Raw genomic sequence first — 19,937 nt, forward strand, 5'->3', positions numbered from 1 at the left:
AAATTCTCCCTGCAAGGCTCAAACTCTCGAGTTAAGCCATCGTCAGACCTGCCTGGCCAGGGTGACACCATTTTGCAGTTTGAATCTGAGCGCCTGTGAGAGCACAGGCCCTGCTATCCCCAGTGTCCCATGCCCCAAGTTACACTCACGTCATTCACGGCCTGACCTCGGGGGTCGCTGACCCTGACAGCGTTTCCCTGTAGGGAGAGGGGATCGAGAGAAAAGATGCCAGCGGTGGGCGGGAGGATGGAGCCAACAGAATCTGAGCGCTTCGGCTTCTACGGATGGCTCTCTGGGCCCAAGGAAGACGCGGCGGGAATGCTCGAGGTGCGACATTTCAGGAAAGTGACATGATGTCTAGCAATTCAGATAAACTGAACTGAAGGAGGCAGAAGGCTGGAGGGTAGAGGGAGAGCCGCATGGTGATGGAGATTCCTCCTGATGAGGGGCATTGCCCCACTGTCCTCAGTGCGCCGTGTGTTTCTGGGTCTGAACACGGCCATGGCCTCCCGAATAGGCTGACTGTTCCCTGGTATAAAGCCATTAATGTGTGATGATCATAATGTCGGGCTTCTCTCCATCCTCCTACGGGACAGCACTGCCGCTTGCTGGGCCAGTCCTCAGGGCTATCCTTCACTGGGGAGAGAGCTGAATGAGAAAAAGCTAAAACAAGTCGGAGAGGTGAAGTCACTTGTGATGACAGAGGACAGACAGAGATGTGGGGGGTGGGGGTGAGGAGAGGGACGCAGAGGGACAGACAAGCTAAGAGAACCGGAAATAAGAGGCTCCAGAACCCGTTTAAGATATATGAGACTAGGAGAGGAGAAGAGAAAGAACATTCCTCTGTGTTATAAATGGGAGATTCTCAGGTTCTTTAGAAATATGCAAACAAAAATTTACTTTTTTGTTACTTCGGGCTAATGGACTGTGATTCTTAGAATGGAACACCACCCTTAGCCCCCCCACCAAAGGGGCGCAAGAATTATCTGGGTTACATTCATGCCACATCTCTCTCTCCTTTGTGGAGAAAGGTATGGGGGGGTGGCGGGGAGAGAACAGGATGGCATTTAGGATAAAAGAAGAGGAAAGCACCATGTTTCCTAAGAGAAGAATTTAATGAAACAAGCTGAGATGAGCACAAATGTGGACCCGCTGGCATGCTGGACAGTGGAGACTGGAGAGGCGTCCTACCACGGAATGCTAATTTCAAGATCCTAAAATGTACCAAGAAGGAAACAAATGATTGAACAAGCCCAGGGTTCACAGAATGAATAGTGTGAGCTTCCTCCTGAGGTTTTAGAAGATAGATCCCAAGAAAGATGGCCCTCTCACCCGACCTGGGGGAAAGCAAATGCCTACCAGCCATTCTTTGCTGTTTCTTTCCCCAGGACCACGCAGCATCGCTCCTTAAATACCATCTCACAATGCACCATCATTGTTCACACGAGACAATATGGGGAAGGGTTTTAAAAACAGCTGTTACCACAGAGGGGTGTGGAGCACTTGGAAAAATACTGAACAGAAACTAGCGTTCTTATAAAATCTGGATGGAAAGTTATTTTTAAAGCCCAAACACAAACAATGGAAGACATTGCAAGGAAAAGGCTGGAATCCAATGCACAGTAATTAAGAGCGTTCCTAAATCTAATAAATGCTGAACGGAAAACAAAAATGCATGGAGAGTATGGCCCAGCCACGACAAAGGGCCAAAATCTTTCAAACCTAAAGCACACATATACAATGATTAAGACGACAACCCCTCATTCCCGATAGCAAAATGGGGAAAGGATTAGCTAGATGACGCAGGGAAGATGAGCTGTAACTGTGTGGGGCTTGGGGTTTTTTGGAAGATTTTATTATTTATTTGAGAGAGAGAGAGCGCGCACACAAGCAGGGGGAGGAGCAGAGAGAGGGCAAAGCAGACTCCTGCTGAGCAGGGAGCCTGATGTGGGGTTCCATCCCAGGACCCTGAGATCATGACCTGAGCCAAAGACAGATGGTTACCTGAAGGAGCCACCCAGGTGCCCCAAACTATAAGTGTTTTTAGTAAGTATTTAAAATCAATCCACTTCAGTAGAAATCAGAGAAATTCTAATTTTGAGATTCATTTTTACCTAATTACAACATATGCTCATGTCATAGTGGTTAAATGGAAAACAGTCAGATAGATACAAAGCATGATCCATTTCCATGACTTTAAGATGTACTTTCCCCAACATTTTAATATCTTGGAAGTGGAGGTGATCTCACAAGGCTAGCATGTCAAAATTTAATTGGCAGCCTTCTTTTCTTTCTTAATGGTACATAAAATAAGGAAGCATCTTAGATTCAATGAGATAGCACTTGAGGTACAATATAATATAAGCCAAAATATTAACAGTGATTCTTGTTGGATGGTGGAATTAGGGGTGATTTCGCCTTTTTTATACTTTCCCATATGTTTCCAGTCTTCTCAAATGAATACGTATTTCTTTTATCATCAGACAGTAAACAAAATCTGGTTCTAATTTTGACTTGACCACATTAGAGCAGAGTAAGTCCTGAGTAAGGTAATTATGCTTTCTGTCCTCAGTTTCTTCATCTGCAAAATGGATCAGTAACTTCTCCGCCTACCTCATACGATTTGTGCACAAATGCTTTGTAAAATATAAAGTGCCTAGTCAGTGCGTGATTTAAATCTCGACCCATGTATGAGACCCACTAACACGTGACGATCATTACTGTCCTCACGAGATGTTTTCATTCTTTCTCAATGCCTGTTCATGATGTCAATTTATAGCTTTCTACTGTGGAATGGCGACCCCCAATATTTTGTTTGAACCTGATATAATTTGAATTCATGAGCTCTTTCCTCAACGGCCCCCATGTAGGAGGAAACAGATTCCAAAAACAGTTCAGCACGCACCACGGAGATGTGCACACTGACCGGGCCGAATTGTAAACGCGTCAGCCCAGTTCCTCCTGAGCCCCACGAGCCTTCAAGCCTTGTAGAACACCACTGCGCAGGTGCTAATCACAAGCCACACCCAGGGCCCAAAAAAAGGGGGCATCAGCATGATTACTTCTGTTTAATTAGAATGAACACAACTGTTGCTGCGAATCTCGAAATCTAGCTTGAGGGTTATGGCACTGAGGCACGGCTTGACACCTCTCTGTCCAAGCCCTTCAGACTGGCGCAAGCCACCATCCCCTTCCTAGCCTAATCCCAGTGCGTCCTTGCGTCTGGTTAGGCTGCTCTGGGCTAAATCAACCTGCTGCTCATGTACTTCATGACCCGCTGGAGAGGAGGACCACCAAGACAAGAGATGAGCGCATCTCCCCTCCTCTCCATTCCAGCCTGGCCACCAGTTTGTCTATGTTCTCGAGCCCAGGGTGCCTTGCTCTAGTAAGCAACATCAGGAAACACCTTTCATGTGCCTATGACCCACCCGGGGGTTTCATTAGAGAACAGATTCTAACTCAGTTGGTCTGGGGTTGGCCTGAGGGTCTGCGTTTCTAACAAGGTCTGAGGGAAGGCAGATGCCATGGCTCCATCAGCCACTCTTTGAAGAGCAAGGATCTCCACAGGTCAACCCTACACCTGCTCCCATCAGACATGCCTCGGTGGGCTCCCTATGCTGCCTATATCAGAGCTTCTGGGGACGTTTCCCAAAATGCTGATTTACGGCATCAGGATCTCTGAAAGGGGGGTCCAAACGCCTACGTTTGAACAAGCACCATACTCCCCTCAGGTGAGTTCTTGCGGACACTGAAGCTTGGGAACTTCCAGTAGAGAATTCTAAACGTCCCTAGTGGACCACAGTGGAGCTGTATGTCTGCCCTGCACGGTGCTCCAGCTTTGGCAGAGGGGCCTTTCCTGAGCTGCACCTTGCACTGAGGGATGCGGAGCTAGGTAGGAGAGCGCCGTTCTCTCTCATACTTACGGGCCAGATGCTGTGGAGGGGATTACTCATCAGTCTTACGCACTCCCATTCATAACTATCTGCAGGAAAAATTTTATTCCAGTCTGAAAAAATTGGGTGTTTTCCAAACAGGCAGCCTGGATAAGAGGGACCATTTAATGGCTGTCCTTGCCTCTTTCTTTTGACAACTGGAAACTCAGAGCCAAATCTGGGGCTCATGCAGGTCCTTTTGACATAAACCTCGGTGTGTTAACCACATGTGGCTAGGGGCACCTGGCTGGCCCAGTGGCTTAAGTGCCTGACCTTGGTCTCAGCTCAGGTCTTGATCACAGGGCGTAGAGCCCACTTAAAAAAAATACTTAAAATTTTTTTAAAAATCTGGCTTAATTGAACTATCCTATTCATGTTTTCTCATCACCCATATCTTAAATCCATTTCTATCCATTTCTAGTGCACGGTGCATACTGATGTATAATACGTATCTGAGCTGTTCACCAATATCGAGTCTCAACCCCTTCTGGACTCGGGGGAGCAGTGTGCTTCCCCAAGTCCTTGAAGTTGGGTGTGGCCACATGACTTGGTTTGGCCAATGGAATGTGTGTGGCGGTGACTTGGGTCACTTGCCGGTGACGGCCACTGGTCACCGGTACTCCACACGTCAGCCCTTCCCTCCCCTCCCTGGACAGTCCTGGAAGCATGAGCTGAGGAGGAGGAGCCACAAGGTGAAGGCAGCCTGAACCCTGGGCCAGCAAGGGAGGCAGCCGCCCCGGGGAATCCCCACACACACCACAGTGACCTTGGTGTGAGTCCGAAGTAAGCCCCTGATGGGTTAAGGGATGGGTTAAGGGTTAAGGATTTGGTAGTAACCTAAAACCCAACAAAGCCTACTGGACCATATCATATGCAAATGACCTCAAGTCCTTTCTGGAGAGACGATGAGTTATAAACTCACAGGCTGATGCAGAAACAAACTCCTAACAAAAGCCTATTTGAGAGAAAAGATGTGTAGAGAAGCTTATCTACAGGATATCTTATCAACCTACTTCTCTGAGTCCTTTGTTTACTCTCGTTTCAATCTGATCACCAGCCTCTTTCAGAATGGGCATCCCTGACTTGTGTTTTCATATTCTGCTCCTCTTAAATTGTGGCAAAAGAGACCTGATATTTACCACTGTAACCATTCCTAAGTGTATAACTCAATGGTATCAAATACACTCGATCTGTTGTTTAACCATCATCACTGTCCACACCCAACACTTTTTTTTCATTATCCCCAACACAAGGACCATACCGGGGTGCCTGGGTGGCTCAGTGGGTTAAGCCTCTGCCTTCGGCTCAGGTCATGATCCCAGTGTCCTGGGATCGAGCCCCGCATCGGGCTCTCTGCTCAGCGGGAAGCCTGCTTCCTCCTCTCTCTCTGCCTGCCTCTCTGCCTACTTGTAATCTCTATCAAATAAATAAATAAAATCTTAAAAAAAAAAAAGGACCATACCCATAAAACAACCCTTCTCCTCTTGCCCCAGCTTCTGGTAACTCCTATTCTACCTTCCATTCCTCTGGAATTTGTCTATTCGAGGTATCTCATGCATGTGGAATGATACAATATTTGTCCTTCTGTGTCTGGCTTATTTCATTAAGTGTAAGTATGCTTCCAAGATCCATCCACGTTGCAACATGCATTTAAATTCCATTCTTTTTATGGCTCAGTAGTACTCCATTGTACGTATCTACCACTTTGTGTTTATCCATCCATCTGTTGATGAACACTTGGGTTGTTTCCACCTTTAGGCTATTATAAGTAATACCGCAACAAACACAGGTGCCCAGTATCTGAGCATGTGTTTTCAATTCTCTTGAATATGTGCCCTAGGAGTGGAATGCTGGGTCATATGGTAGTTCTCTGTTTAGGCTTTTGAGAAACTGCCAAACTGTTTTTCATTCTGCTTTTATTTTTTAAAAATTTTATTTAAATTCAAGTTAGTTCACATATAGTGTATTTACTAGTTTTGGGGTAGAATTTAGTTCTGCTCTGACTTTTTAATCAAAGATCTCAGACAACAGGTGCATGAAATCCTCACTTTCATTTTCAGGAAAATGTTTGTGAACATCACCACTAGCCTATGAAATGCTTCCTATACAAAAATCCCAAGGGGGAAACTTTTTTGATTAGGAACTGGGATAAGGTTGATGCTTCCTTTTTTCTGATAATAAGGATTCCAGTATGGGGTCCTGACTCTGCCAGGAAGCTTGGAATCAAATTTCAAGGTTGAATAGTCTTTGTCGCTACCCCTTCTACACCCCTTGGGGTCCTCTTTACCACTTCTGGGCATACTGGACTGACCTCAGATGCCCAGTGCCTATATCTTTGTCAGAGGACTGACCTTGGGGTGTCCATGAAAAAAAAAAAATCAGGCCAGACATACAGGTTTCCCCCATTACCTGCGAGTTTGCTCTACGCCACTTTGCTTTTTTTTTTTTTAAAGATGTTATTTATTTATTAGAGAGATGGAGAGAGAGCACAAGTAGGCAGAGCAGCAGGCAGAGGGACAGGGAGAAACAGGCTCTCCACTGAGCAGGGAGCCCGATGCGGGGCCTGATCCCAGAATCCTGGGATTGTAACCTGAGCAGCTGCCTAACCAACTGAGCCACCCAAGTGCCCCTACGCCACTTTGCTTTTAGGAAAGACCTACGTTAGTAACGTGTAATTGCTAACTGAAAGAAATCTGAGGATTTTTACTTTTAGGGGATGGTACTTGCTTTATCCTTTCACACCATTTCAGTTTATAAAAGGTTCCATAGAAACACTCTACTTTCGGATGGCGGGGGAAATCTGTTCCTGGGAATTATCCCTGTGCTTTCCCTGCTCTCCAAGCAGCTTTGAGCCAACTCCTGACAGGTGTGGGTGTATAAATACCCCAGCCCCCTTACCTAGGGTAATTCTGGGTCACGAGCTTTGCATTGTTTCAAACTTTCACTTGGGAGTAAGTACCAGCTGCTGACTACAGTTCCTGCCGAGTAGCGGACCCGATGGTGGCGGACTTCCTCTCTCTATCACTTCTCCTTCCCTTGGCCTATATCCCTGACACCTTCCCATCAACTCAGATTCTTGGCTCAGTGTCTGCTTCTGAGGGAACCTGAACTAAGACAAAGATCCTCTCTAGCAACTTCCTAGATCCGTTTGCTTTCCATATTTCTGTCCTTTTTCCTGGTTCTGAAGTTGTACTTACATGTTTTTCATTGTTTTACCGTATGCTTTCTTGTAGTCTGTTACTTCAAAGCCTTTGAAGAATAAAGCACAGCAGAACTATTTTAGGTGAAAAACATCACGTAGGGGCACCTGGGTGGCTCAGTGGGTTGAGCCCTTGCCTCCCGCTCGGGTCATGATCTCAGGGTCCTGGAATCGAGCCCCGCATCAGGCTCTCTGCTCAGCGTGCAGCCTGCTTCCCTGCCTCTCTACCTACTTGTGATCACTCTCTCTCTGTCAAATAAATAAATAAAATCTTTTTTAAAAATTAAAAAAAGAAAAAGAAAAACATCATGTAATTGTAACACCTAAAATACAAGATGAGAGGTTTATTGACTATGACCCCATCTCTAAAAAAATACATATGTACATCTGTGTATGCATAGAAAAAAAGAACAGAAGGAAATGCACCAGAATGTTAACAATGAAGAACTTGGGGTGCTGTCACTGCAGAGGGCTTCACTTTTTTCCTTCTTTGTACCTTATTTTACAAGGAACGTGAAGCTTTAGCTTCCCTGTCTATACAACGAGGATAATCATACCGACCTCATGGAATTGTGTTGATGGAAATTAAGTGTAAGTGTAACGTGGTAATTAGCTGCATCGCATATTCACGTAAAAATCACAGTATGTGCCTAATATGTACCTAATAAAGGGGAGTGAGTGCTGTAATTACAACAGCAATTAATGAAACAATTTAAAAGCAAATATTAGAACCGAGAAAGTGGAAATAGGCCCCTGCTTTGTACTTTGTAAAGAACACTCACTTCCATGAGCTCATCACCCCTCCAGAGTCCTGCGAGAGGAGAAGGCTCGGGGGAGGGAGTGGGCAGGACACAGAACGTTTACTGAACCACAAACACGTGCCAGTGCCAGGGGGCCACTTTGTGGACATCTCAGGTGAGAAGGATGGGGCTCAGAATGGTTAAGAAACTTGCCCCCGCTATGGAGACAGGACCAATAGCTCCAACGCCAGACTCTCAGTCCAGAATTCCTTCCCTTCCAACAGGTGACATTCCATTTGCTCCTCAAAAGCCCCCGTTCCTACCTGCCCACCCACCAGAGACATTATCCCTTCCTAAGGCACCAACGTTCACCAGTCAATACATACAAGCTGCTCCTTCCTACTGCCATGTCCACTGGGAGGATCAAGGGGTGGCTTGTGGGGGAGTGGACTTCGCTCCCCCAATCTCCCACCAGGACCACCCCCAAATGGATCATTAGTCTGAATAAGAACACTGTACTAGCGATGCAGACAAAGAGTCGGGTCAGCTCCACAGCAACCCTTCTCAGTTAGGCTGTCCCCCCCAGTCCTCCCTGCACAGGAATTCTAGAACCATCTTCAGAGACAAAGGAGTTGATGCAGTGGGGGATTTAGGGAATTCTGCTAAGAGAGCCCAGCAGAGACTGTGGGCTGGGAGAGAGAACTGTGGGCATTGCCCCCTCTGTCCCCCTCAGGGCCTCACGTTCTAGTCACCCCAGGGAATGCAAAGAGAGCTTTTCTTGCTGTCCCGTGACTGTGGTGTCATAACGGCCCTGCTGATGGACAGGGACCAGCTATGGAATGGGGGGGAGGGGGGAGGAGAGCCCAAGTGTCCCTAATCGTGCCAGTCCTCCCCACCCTCCCCTCCTCCTCACCAGATAAAGCCCTGGGCTTCTAAACTAACCTTGGGAAATCTTTCTGGACTAATCATTCTCCTGGCGGAATGTCAGCCTAAGACAGCCATGCGTGGGAGCTTCAGGCAAGTTTGCCTTGTCACCCTGCCTCACTGACAAGCTCTCCTCCCTAGCACAGGGGCCAGGGCTGAGAGCACCCGCAGCACGCTGGGGGCCCTGCTGCAGCTCCTGGGCTCTGGCAGCTACTCCCTTTCGGGGTCTTGTTTCAAAGCTCCTCCTCCGGTTCAGCTCTCTCTTTCCCTAAGAATTTCCACAGCGTCTTCCCCAACCCCCTTCTAACTCCATTATGCTTCAGAGAGAAGCAGTCTTTAGAGGTGTAGTACAAAGACTCCCAACATTTTCCTTCTGCTACAAATAAAGGTATCACCGACCATAGCTGTGCTGTCACACTCTTGCTCAAGAACTCTCAATGGCTCCCAATTGCCTCTATGTAAGTTCTAGTTCCTTAGTTTGGCTGTAAAGTCCACCTTCATGCTCTGAGACTGGAGACCTTCCCAGCCTTCCCTCCACTGCTCCATCTAGATCAGGTAGCTCATGAGGCACCCCCGAAATGAAATTCTCTCCTCCTCTAGAGTGCAAAACACTTCAGTCCCCAAACCCATACCTAACACTAGCTGGTTCAACCCGAAGGTCACCCCCCTTCCTTCTTGGTAGGAAACACTTTTCCATCCCCATCGGCACTTTGCCCGCTTACTTCCAGCTTGGTATTCAATCTGATCTTTCTCTCTGTAAGCTTGAAGTCATGGACAGTCTTAACCTTCGTGCCTCCCCACCAACCACTGCCTCATGCATGGTATTAAGTCAATACTTTGTAGGGTCCTTCTGATTCCTAAGCTTTTCCCCTAAAGTTTCACGAACTCAAGCTCTGCCTCCTTACTTACGCAGAAAACCCTCCAGAGCAACTTAAGGCTCACTCAGATCCCCCGCGCGCGGGGTTAACGAGCAGGCCCTGAGCCAGGAGATCAGCACGCGCCCAGGTGTTGCCGATGTCCCCGCCTCGCGGACCGCGTTTAGGAAAGCGGGGAGGCAGTACCACCTGTGGACGAGGCGGCAGCTCCCATCTGTGCCGCCGGGCTGAGCGCGGGGGTGGAGGAACGCAAGAGCCCCAAGCGGTCCCAGGAAAAGGCCTGCGAGGCCGGCCGCCCCTTCGCCCCCCAGCGACGCACGCTTACCTATGGTAGACACGACGGTGCCCACGAAGTAGAAGGCGCCGGTGAAGTCCCAGCGCGGGCGGGCGCTGTCCACGCGGATGCCAGCCTCGGTGGCCTCCTCGTAGTGGCGAAGGAAGCCGCGCAGCTCGTCGCGGCTCAGGTTGTGGCGGCGGCTGAAGTTGGCCAGGCGCTCCTCCCAGCGCTGCTTGGCCTGGCGCTCGTGCGCGAGTTCCAGCGCCGAGAAGACGGCGGCGCCGCCCAGCAGGTAGAGCACGATGAGCGCGGCGAGCAGCAGGAAGCGCGCGTTGTCCTCGTTCAGGTAGCCCGGGCCGCAGCTGCAGCCGCACCCCCGGCCTGCCATGGCCGGGTCCCCGGGGGCCGCCCCGCGCCGGAGGGCCGTGGCCGCCGGCCGACTGTCGCCCCGGCCCCCCCCGGGGGGGGGGTCGCCGCTTAACCCGCCCCCGCACGCCCGTCGGTCCGCTCGCTCATGACCGCGGGGCTCAGTCCCAGGCCGCGCGGCTCCCCAGGCCGCCTCCTCGATCGCTCCCGCAGCGCCCGCTCCCCACGTCCGCCTAGACTCCTGGTTTCAAATCCGCTTTGTGGCCGCTGTCGCCATCCGCCTTGGAGTTCTCCTAAATGCTCGAGGTCCGAGTGACCGGGAGCTGAGTCCGCTATTTCCCCCCGGATGCCCTCCCTGCTCTGCTCAGATTGGGGAGGGGGCGTGGCGCGTCCTCAGCGCGAATCCGGGCGGACTTGAATTTCCCCCGCAGCAAGGTCTTCCGGCCTCGGAAGCTGGCGGGTTAGAGGAGCCGGGTGGGCTCAGTCTCTTCGCCCATCGCTTCTCCAGCCGCCGACGGCTGGGACGCGGGGTGTCCGTGTGCTGGCGCTGGCTGGGGGTGCCTGCCCAGATGGATCCGTGGGGCTGCGTGCCAGTCTCGGCGTCGCTCGGAGCCTCAGGCCTCTGGGGCACCTACCCGTCTGCCGGGGTGTAGAGGCTGGAGCAGGTCCTGGGCGGGCGCACCCCGAGGGACGGCCGGGAGCGGGGCCCACGGGTTCCTACCTCGCGCCCGGCCCCCGCGCTGCGCTGCATCCGGCGGACAGCGGCTGGAGGAGGACACCAGAAAGGGAGGTCGGAATGGGGGGACGAGGGGAGTTAGGGGCATCTTCCCCGGGCAGCCTCTCTCGCCTTGCTCCGAGCGCCCTTGGCCTCCGGGTCCCGCGCGGGGGCGTCTTCCGCTCCCACGCGCCGGCTGTGCCGGTGCGACGCGCGTCCCCAGCCAGCCCCAGTTCCCGGAGAGGTGGCGGAGGACCGGGGGCTGGAGAGTTCCAGCTCCTCCATCCGGGCTTGGCCGCCTCAGTGTGCTCTAGAGATCTGGTGCTGCGGAGTGCTTTCCCCTCGCCCCGTGCAGAACAGCGGCCAGGCTCCCTAGCACACGGCAGGGGCTCCCTCCCCAAGACTGGCCTTTCAGGGGGCACTGGCACAACCTCTGAGCTCCATTCTCACCTCCCCGGGACAGCCCCCTGTCAGCACTGTCAGCACTGCGCCGCCCTGTCAGCACTGCCCCCAGGGCCCCTCCTCGCCTCGGCCCCGCTCTGCAGAACGGCGCTGGGAGCCGAGCTCCCCGGGCTCTGCCCGGGCTGGCTCGAGCGCTCCGAAGCTTCAACAGGTGGAGCCCAGAGGCTGACCGCGGCAGCGACTCCACCCGGTTCCCAGCCTGCCGGCCGCGCGGCCCCGCTCCCAGCGCTGTGCTCCGCCTGCAGATGCGGTCTCTCGGCGGGCCCACCCGGGGGCTGCAGCGCTCCCACCCCGCGCGCTCAGATCCCGGGGAAGTGGGTGCTGTAGAGAGGCAGGTTGGGTACTTAGCGGGCTTGAGTGGGCCCCTCCTGGGCCAGAAGAGGGCGCTCCGTCTTCTCCAGACACGTGTCGCCCCCACCTGTGTACCCAGCCACACTCGGCCCCTCCGGAATCGAGCCCCTGGCATGTGGGAGTGAATACGGATACATAGAGGAATGGACGCGTAGGCATCTTCTAACTAAATAGAAGTCCCCCCCGCCTTCCGAGAGAGTAGTCCGAGGCTCCGAGCCCACCCACCACCCACTTACACTCGCTGGGAGCAGAGCATAAAGAAACACAGAGCTCTGGATTCCAATGCACCTGCCCACCCCTCAGCTCCTTTATCTCCTCCTGAATGTCCCTATTTTATCTGCCTCACTGGGGGCAAGAGCTTTAGGTGCTAGTGCATGTGGAGACACGTGTAAACGAGAGTCAGTCAGTCCAGCAATTACTCCCCTCCCCCATTTTATTATGAAAAATTTCAAACATCAATTTGAAAGAATTCTATATATTCACCACCCAGACTCTACAATGAACATTTTACTGTTCTTGCCTTATTACATATTTATCCATTCTTCTTTCCATCCTCAAGCCATCTTATTTGGGTACATTTCTTTCTTTTTTTTTTTTTTTAAAGATTTTATTTATTTATTTGAGAGACAGCATGAGAGGGGAGAAGGTCAGAGGGAGAAGCAGACTCCCGGCAGAGCTGGGAGCCCGATGTGGGACTCTATCCCAGGACTCCAGGATTATGACCTGAGCGGAAGGCAGTAGCCTAACCCACTGAGCCACCCAGGCGCCCAATTTGAGTACATTTCAAATTAGGTTGTAGACAGCAGTACATCTTCTCCCCAATACTTTTCCCTACATATCATTAAGGAGAGTCCAATATTTACAGACTTTTTTTCTTTGGAGGTAAAACTTATAGTGAAATGCACAAATCTTAAGTGTGCCATTAGATGAGTTCTGACAAATGCATGCACCTGTGCAAATTAAACCCCAACCTATCCGACCTATCAACCAAATATCACCGGCAGGTCATATCTTCTTCGTATCTTCTCTTGTCAGCAAATCCCCACCCACATTCCTCCAGAGGAAATCACTGTTCTGCTTTTTCCCCCTATCATCGACTGTTTTTGCTTTCATAGAACTTGCTTTTGTTTGTTCTAGATGTTCATATAAATGGAATTCTACCGTTCTGTCCTTTTGTGTAACACATTTTTGAGATCTATCCATGATCTATGTCTTGGTCCTTTATTCCTTTTTACCACTAATTTTTAAATGTTTGAATATTCATTCTCCTATAGTTAGAAACCAGGGCTGCTAGATTTTTTTTGGCCATCATAAAACTGTTAGGAACATTCTTGTGCAAATTTTTGTGGATCTGTTTTCAGATCTCAGGTAAATACTAGGAGTAGAACTGCTGGGTCATAGGGGAGCTGTGTACTTAGTTATATGAAACTGCTTAACACTTCTCCAGAGCAGCTGTATCAACCAACGATGGACAATAGTTCCATAACCTTGTAAACATTTGGCAGTATTAGTCATTGTGATTTTATGTTATTTTTTTATTTTTTAAAAAGATTATGTGAGAGAGATAATGAGCAGGGGGAAAGGGATAAGAAGCAACAGACTCTCCACTGAGCAGGGAGTCTGACTCCGGGCTCAATCCCATGACCTGGAGATCGTGGCCTAAGCTGAAGGCAGACGCTTAACCAACTGAGCCATCCTGGCACCCTGTGATATTGAACATACTGGTGGGTGTGTTGTGCTATCTTATTGTGGTTTAATTTGCACTTCCCTGCTTTCTTAATGTGGTACGGCCATTTATATATCTGCCTTTGTAAATTTGTTGAATATTAATGTTGAAATTATCTCTTGAAATATGATATCAATTATCTGTTTAAAAATTGATTTCTCGGGCACCTGGCTGGCTCAGTGGGTTAAACCTCTGCCTTCGGCTCAGGTCATGATCTCAGGGGCCTGGGATTGAGCCCCACATCGGCCTCTCTATTCAGCAGGGAGCCTGTTTCCCCATCCCCCTCTGCCTGCCTCTCTGCCAACTTGTGATCTCTCTCTCTCTGTCAAATAAATAAATAAAATGTTTAAAAAAAATAAAAATAAAAATTGATTTCTTATGGGGGCATCTGGGTTTTCCCTTTGCTAGCTGCATCCTAAAAATTTCAGTATGTTGTATTTTCATGTAATTTTCAAAATATTTTCTAATTTTTCTTCTTTGACCCATGAATTATTCAGAAGTGTGTTGTTTAATTTCCAAATATTTGGGTTTTTAAGACAAATCCTTTATTTCTAATATTTTCACTGTGGTCAGAGAACCATAGTCAATGTGTTTCAGTCTTTCTAAATCTGACTTATTTTATGGTCCAGCCGCAGATCTGTCTCTGTGACCATGCCATATGCTCTTAAATATGTATTCTGCGGTTGTTGGCTGTGGTGTAGTTAGACTCTATAAGTGTTAATTAGGTCAAGGTACTTGACAGTGTTTTTCAGATCTTCTGTCTTTACTGATGTTTGTTCTAGTTATTCTATTGATTGGTGAGAGAAGAATGTTGAAATCACCAACCAGGAGGCACCTGGGTGGCTCAGTTGATTAAGCCTCTGACTTCAGCTTAGGTCATGATCTCAGGGTCCTGGAATGGAGCCCTGCCTCAGTCTCCCTGCTCAGTGGGGGGTTCACTTGTCCCTCTGCCTCTCCCCCTTCTCATGTTCTCTCTCTCGCTCTCTGTCTCAAATGAATAAATAAAAAATCTTCTTTAAAAAAATCACGAACGGGGGACGCCTGGGTGGCTCAGTTGGTTAAGCGGCTGCCTTCGGCTCAGGTCATGATCCCAGCGTCCTGGGATCGAGTCCCACATCGGGCTCCTTGCTCGGCGGGGAGCCTGCTTCTCCCTCTGCCTCTGCCTACCACTCTGTCTGCCTGTGCTTGCTCTCTCTCTCTAACAAATAAATAAATTTTAAAAAAATTTAAAAAAAAAAAAAATCACGAACGGGGCGCCTGGGTGGCTCAGTTGGTTGAGCGACTGCCTTCGGCTCAGATCATGATCCCGGACTTCCAGGATCAAGTCCCGCATCGGGCTCCTAGCTCCTTGGGGAGTCTCCTTCTCCCTCTGACCTTCTCCTCTCTCACGCTCTCTCTCACTCATTCTCTCTCAAATAAATAAATAAAATCTTTAAAAAAAAATCACAAACCATGACTACGGAATTGTCTATTTCTTCCTTTAATTATGTCAGTTTTTGTTTCATACGCTTTGAAGCTCTGTTATTAAGATCAAGCATTTATGATTATTACATCTTCTCAGTAGTAATCCTTTTATTTTTGTGAAATGTCTTTATCTCTGGTAATACCCTTTACATTCAAATTTACTTCATCTGATATTAATCTAGTCACCACAGTCTTTTTGTACTTAACATTTGCGTGGAATCTTTTCCTTTTTTTTTTTTTTTTAAGATTTTGTTCATCTACTTGACAGGGAGATCACAAGTAGGTAGAGAGGCAGGCAGAGAGAAAGGGGGAAGCAGGCTCCCCACCAAGCAGACAGCCCGATGTGGGGCTCAATCCCAGGACCCTGAGATCATGACCCGAGCCGAAGGCAGAGGCTCAACCCACTGAGCCACCCAGGCGCCCCTTTCCCATTTATTTTTTAGCCTGTGTCTTTACATATTTAAAGAGGATTAGTTGTGCACAGCGTATAGTTGAAAGTTGGCTGGGTGGTTTGATTTTTGGTCAGGTCTGACAATCTGCATGCACATTTAACTGGACTGATCAGATCAACACTCTTCAACAATTTCTGCAATGATGGAAATGTTTTGTAAATATTTATGCTCTTCAGTATAGTAGTCTAATATGACTAGTGAGCTCTTGAGTGCCACTGAAGAACTAAATTTCTAATTTAATGTTAATTTAAGTTGAAATATCACATGGCTAGTGGCCCTATTTTAGACAACATAGGTTGAGATCCCTTATATTTAATACCGTGATTTAGGGGACTAGATTCAAGTCTACCATTTTACTATTTGTTTTGTTTGTCCCCACTGGTTTTTTATCCTCCTTGCCCATCTTCTTTTGGATTAACTGAATATTTTTTAGAATTCCATGTGATCTGTTGACTTTTTAGCTCTGTCTCTTGGCATTTTTTAAAGTGTTTAAGGATTAGCTTTTCACAGCCCTCTCACAGTTACTACTGTACAACTTTGTATAAAATATAGAAACCTTCCAGCTATACAGGTTCATTTCCCATCTTCTTCCCCACATCCACTGTGGTTTTCATTCAAATCACATTTCCATATGCTAAGACCCTCAATATATTTTTTATTGTTCAGATAGCAATATATATTTTTATGAAAAAATTCAGGTTTTATTTTTACTTATTACATTGATTGGAAATGATGTCAGGAACTTATTACTTTTGTTTTCTACCTCTTAGCAGAACAAAAATACATACAATGTGGCATTATCCTTAGACAAGACTTGCTTTTTCACATTTCACACAAGAATGTATATTATCCTTTCTTGAACAAAATGCCCAGATTACCAAGGAAACCATCTTTGAGGAAGTGTTTAATAAGCCTATTTTATTTAAATAAATCCTCCAGTAGGAAATGGGAGAATTCATTGCCTTCACTTAGAAGAAGGCAGTGTAAGTAGTTATCTGTCAAATTTTTCTGTGCAGCTCACCAACATTTCCTTATTGGAAACATCAATTTTTCCACATCACAGTTCCCAAAATGACTTTAAAGTCTCAAAGAATTCTGTATCTTCCTTTGGCTTGCTTCTCTCTTGATTCTGCCCAGGCTTTATTAACGGTTCATTTCCTATCGTCCTCTCCATTTTTGAAAATTTTCTTTAGAACATTCACCAATCCCTCACTAGGATCTGTTCCCGTGTTGTAGGAGGGCTCTTTCTTTCTCTTCTCATGCTTTCTCAACCTGAGTCAGGCAGTCCCACTGCCTGGTTTCTGCTTTATTTCTACCTAAGATGAGAACTGTATCTGTTTGACTTCTTTTTGAACTGTCTTCCACAGAGATGTGTTTCAAGACATTGTTGCAGTAACTCTTCTCATTTGTATTCTTTACGGAAAGACCAAATGACCTCTGTGAAATGCACCTGCACATTCTCAGTGAGGAATTGATGAACTCCTGTTAAGTCTGTGAAATCCACATTACCTTATCTGACGGATCCCATCCGCGATTTTCTCCTTATATCCTGTTCTAATGGGATCAACCACAGCAGCAGATTTTCACTGTCAAAAAGTTCTGCTTTTATTTGATTTCTGCCACATTATGTACTTGATTTGTCTCAATCTTAGATTTTTTTTCAGCCGGCCTTTACTAGTGGTCTTTCCCAGCAACACCTTCACCTCTTCCAGATCTTTCTGTCGCTTCCAGCCTCCCTCTGCAGTCAGCATTGACTTGAAGAAGCTTTCTGTCCTCAGGCTGGCATAGCGGGAGCCTCGTCCAAACCTGAAGCTGTGGTCGGGCTGAGTCAGGCAAGGCCCAGCTGTAGGCGGGCAGGGGACAGAACAGGAAACGGTGCACCAAGCGAGCATGCTCACCCTGGCGGGCACAGACCCCGCCTGCTCGAACACCCACCAGGTGCAGGACTTCGCCCCCTCCGCAACATAGGTGTCTCAAGAGAAAGTCTTCTGTATTTGTGCACATATTTGCTCCTTCTGGTGGCTCTCTGTCCTTCCTGAATATCTGAGCTTCTCTCTGGTATGTTCTTCCTTCAGCCTGAAGACTGTCCTTCAGCATTTCTTGCAATGCACATCTCCACATTCTCTTAGTTTCCTTTTATCTGATAATGTGCTTATTTTGTCTTCATTCGTGAAGAAGGAAGTTTCCACCGGATATAGATTTCTGAGGTGATCTTTTTCTTTCTGCCTATGAAAGACATTTTGTGCTGTCTTCTGGCCTCGTGTTTCCAATGAGAGGTTAGCAGTCACTCAAATCATTGTTCCTGTTCCTTCTAGCTGCTTCCAACATTTTGTCTTAAGTTTGGTCAAAATGAGTTTGATGAGGCACCCAGGGGAGTTTTGTGTTAGCTTATTGCTTATTCACTGAGCTTCTTGAATCTATAAATTTATGTCTCTCCAAGTTTTTAGCCATTATTTCTTTAAATATTTTCTCTCCCCCATACTTACCCATCTCCTAGGATTCCAATCACATAGAAGTTAAACCTTGAGATATTATCCCACAAATCCTTAATTCCCACCCCATCCCCACTTTTTAGTATTTTCTGTTCGTTCTTCAGATTGGATAATTTGTAACTACTTATCTTCAAGTTCCCCGACTCCTCTGTCATCTCCATTCTGCTACTAAGCCCATCTACGGAAGCCTTTAATTTCAGATTGTGAGATGACAGAAGATACGCCTATTGGTTCATGTCCCCAGTTCTGTGTACTGTGTCCTCAGTACACAGAGCTCTTGAAAACCTGGTAAATTCCTAAGTAGTAACAGTACTAAGAACATCTTATGTTCTAATGCGGTGACTTGGGGTGGGGTGGGGGGATGTGTTCCTGGATTGGGGCTGGTCACCAGAAAGACCAAACCATGATTATAAACTTGGAATTTTCAGCCCGATTTTCCAGAGAGGGAAGGGGGCTGGAAATGGAATTTGATTGATCGTGCCTCTATGAGGAAGCCTCCATAAAACCCCAGTAGTACCGAGTTTGGGGAGCTTCCAGGTTGGTGAACATATCCACACTGGAAAGGTTATGGAAGGGTTGTGCGCTCAAACTTCCTGAGCCCAGGAGGGTCTCAGGACCCTCCCAGACCTCACCCTACATCTTTCTTCACCCAGCCATTAATTTGTGTCCTTTATCATTCCTTTAAAAAAAAACTGGTAGTTAAGTGTTCCCCTGAGCTCTGAAAGCTGCTCTAGCAAATTAATCCAACCTGAGGCGGGGTAATGGGGACCCTCTGATGTATAGCAGATGGCTCAGAAGCACAGGTGACAACCATCTTTGGTTGGCATCTGAAGTTGAGGGGGGCAGTCTTGTGGGACTGAGACCTTTACCTGTGGGATCTGACTCTGTATCCAGGTAGATTGTGTGATTTTTAAATTGCAGGACACACAGCTAGTGTCTCAGAATTGCTTGGTGTGGAAAACATCCCCACACATCTGGTGACCATAAGTGTTTTGAGTGTGGTGGTCATGTGAGAGGTCAGCAGGCACACTGTGGGGGAAAACTGCCCCCATCGGTATATTTTTAAGCTCTAAAATTTCCATTCCTACTGCTCTGCTGAGATTTGCTATCTTTTATTTCAATATAAGAATTTTTTTTACACTCCTCAACATAATTTCTTTAGCTGGTTTAAAAATCTTTGGAGATTCTTTTGGTCTCTTTTGCTTGTCTTTTGAGAATAAGCCATGTCTTTCTCTTTATTTGTATAGTGAGTAATTTTGGATTATATCCTAAGCATTGTAACATAGATAATTTATGATGTGTTGTAGAAACTCTGAATTCTGTTCTTTTCCTCTGAAAATAATTATTTTTTTAAATTGTTATTTTTAAATAGGCAGTTAACTTGGCTGAACTCAACTGCAAAGTGTCTCCCCTGCAGTGGGAAGTGGTTTAAATTTTAGATCAGTTATTTTAGCTTGGCTGTGCATGAACAGCTCAGAGATCAGCCAGAGATTTGGGCAGAATTTATATACAGAATTTGGGAATCCTCTCTTTGGCTCTTTTCTGTTCTTTCCCTCTTCATGCTCAGAGACTATGGTTGCTCCAAACCCTGTACTCTGGATCTTCTAGCCAGCAAGACTATAGATTGCCACTGGAGGTTTCATGGTGCCCATGGACACCTGACCTCTGGCCCAAAGTGGCTAAACAGAAACAAACCCAGGAAACTCACTAGTGTTGTGCCTTTCTTCCAGTTGTTGATTCCCCTTCAGTTTCTGCCTGTTTTCAACCACTCTCAACAGCTGGTTTTTAAAGACTTTTCTCCCAGAGCTTGTATTTTCTATCTGTGGAAGAGTTGGTTCAACAGGGGCTCTCTGGCCCTGCCAGAAACCCAAGGTTATGTGGTTTCTCCCACACATTATAAAATGAAATTTTCAAACATACACCAAAGGTAAAAGAATTTTACCTAGATTTAGCCTAGATTGT

The 19,937-nt window shown here is 47.4% G+C and overlaps 1 protein-coding gene and 1 pseudogene across 2 annotated transcripts in view; both read right to left on the reverse strand.

The window, feature by feature from the left end:
• KCNK13 (potassium two pore domain channel subfamily K member 13) overlaps nt 1-10,335 on the reverse strand; it is a gene marked incomplete at its 5' end in the record, with an annotated part of 110,000 nt that extends 99,665 nt beyond the window's left edge. Inside the window, one exon of the mRNA XM_080808451.1 lies at nt 9,996-10,335. Coding sequence (XP_080664577.1) covers nt 9,996-10,335 — 340 coding nt within the window. The remainder of the gene's footprint in view (nt 1-9,995) is intronic.
• Nucleotides 10,336-16,540: 6,205 nt separating this feature from the next.
• LOC308346725 (calcyclin-binding protein-like) lies at nt 16,541-17,375 on the reverse strand (annotated as a pseudogene). The gene has a single exon. The product of its transcript is annotated as a calcyclin-binding protein-like (transcript).
• Between the last annotated feature and the right edge of the window lie 2,562 nt (nt 17,376-19,937).

Source organism: Martes martes (genome assembly GCF_963455335.1).
Source record: "Martes martes genome assembly, chromosome: 7".
Taxonomy (NCBI): domain Eukaryota; kingdom Metazoa; phylum Chordata; class Mammalia; order Carnivora; family Mustelidae; genus Martes; species Martes martes.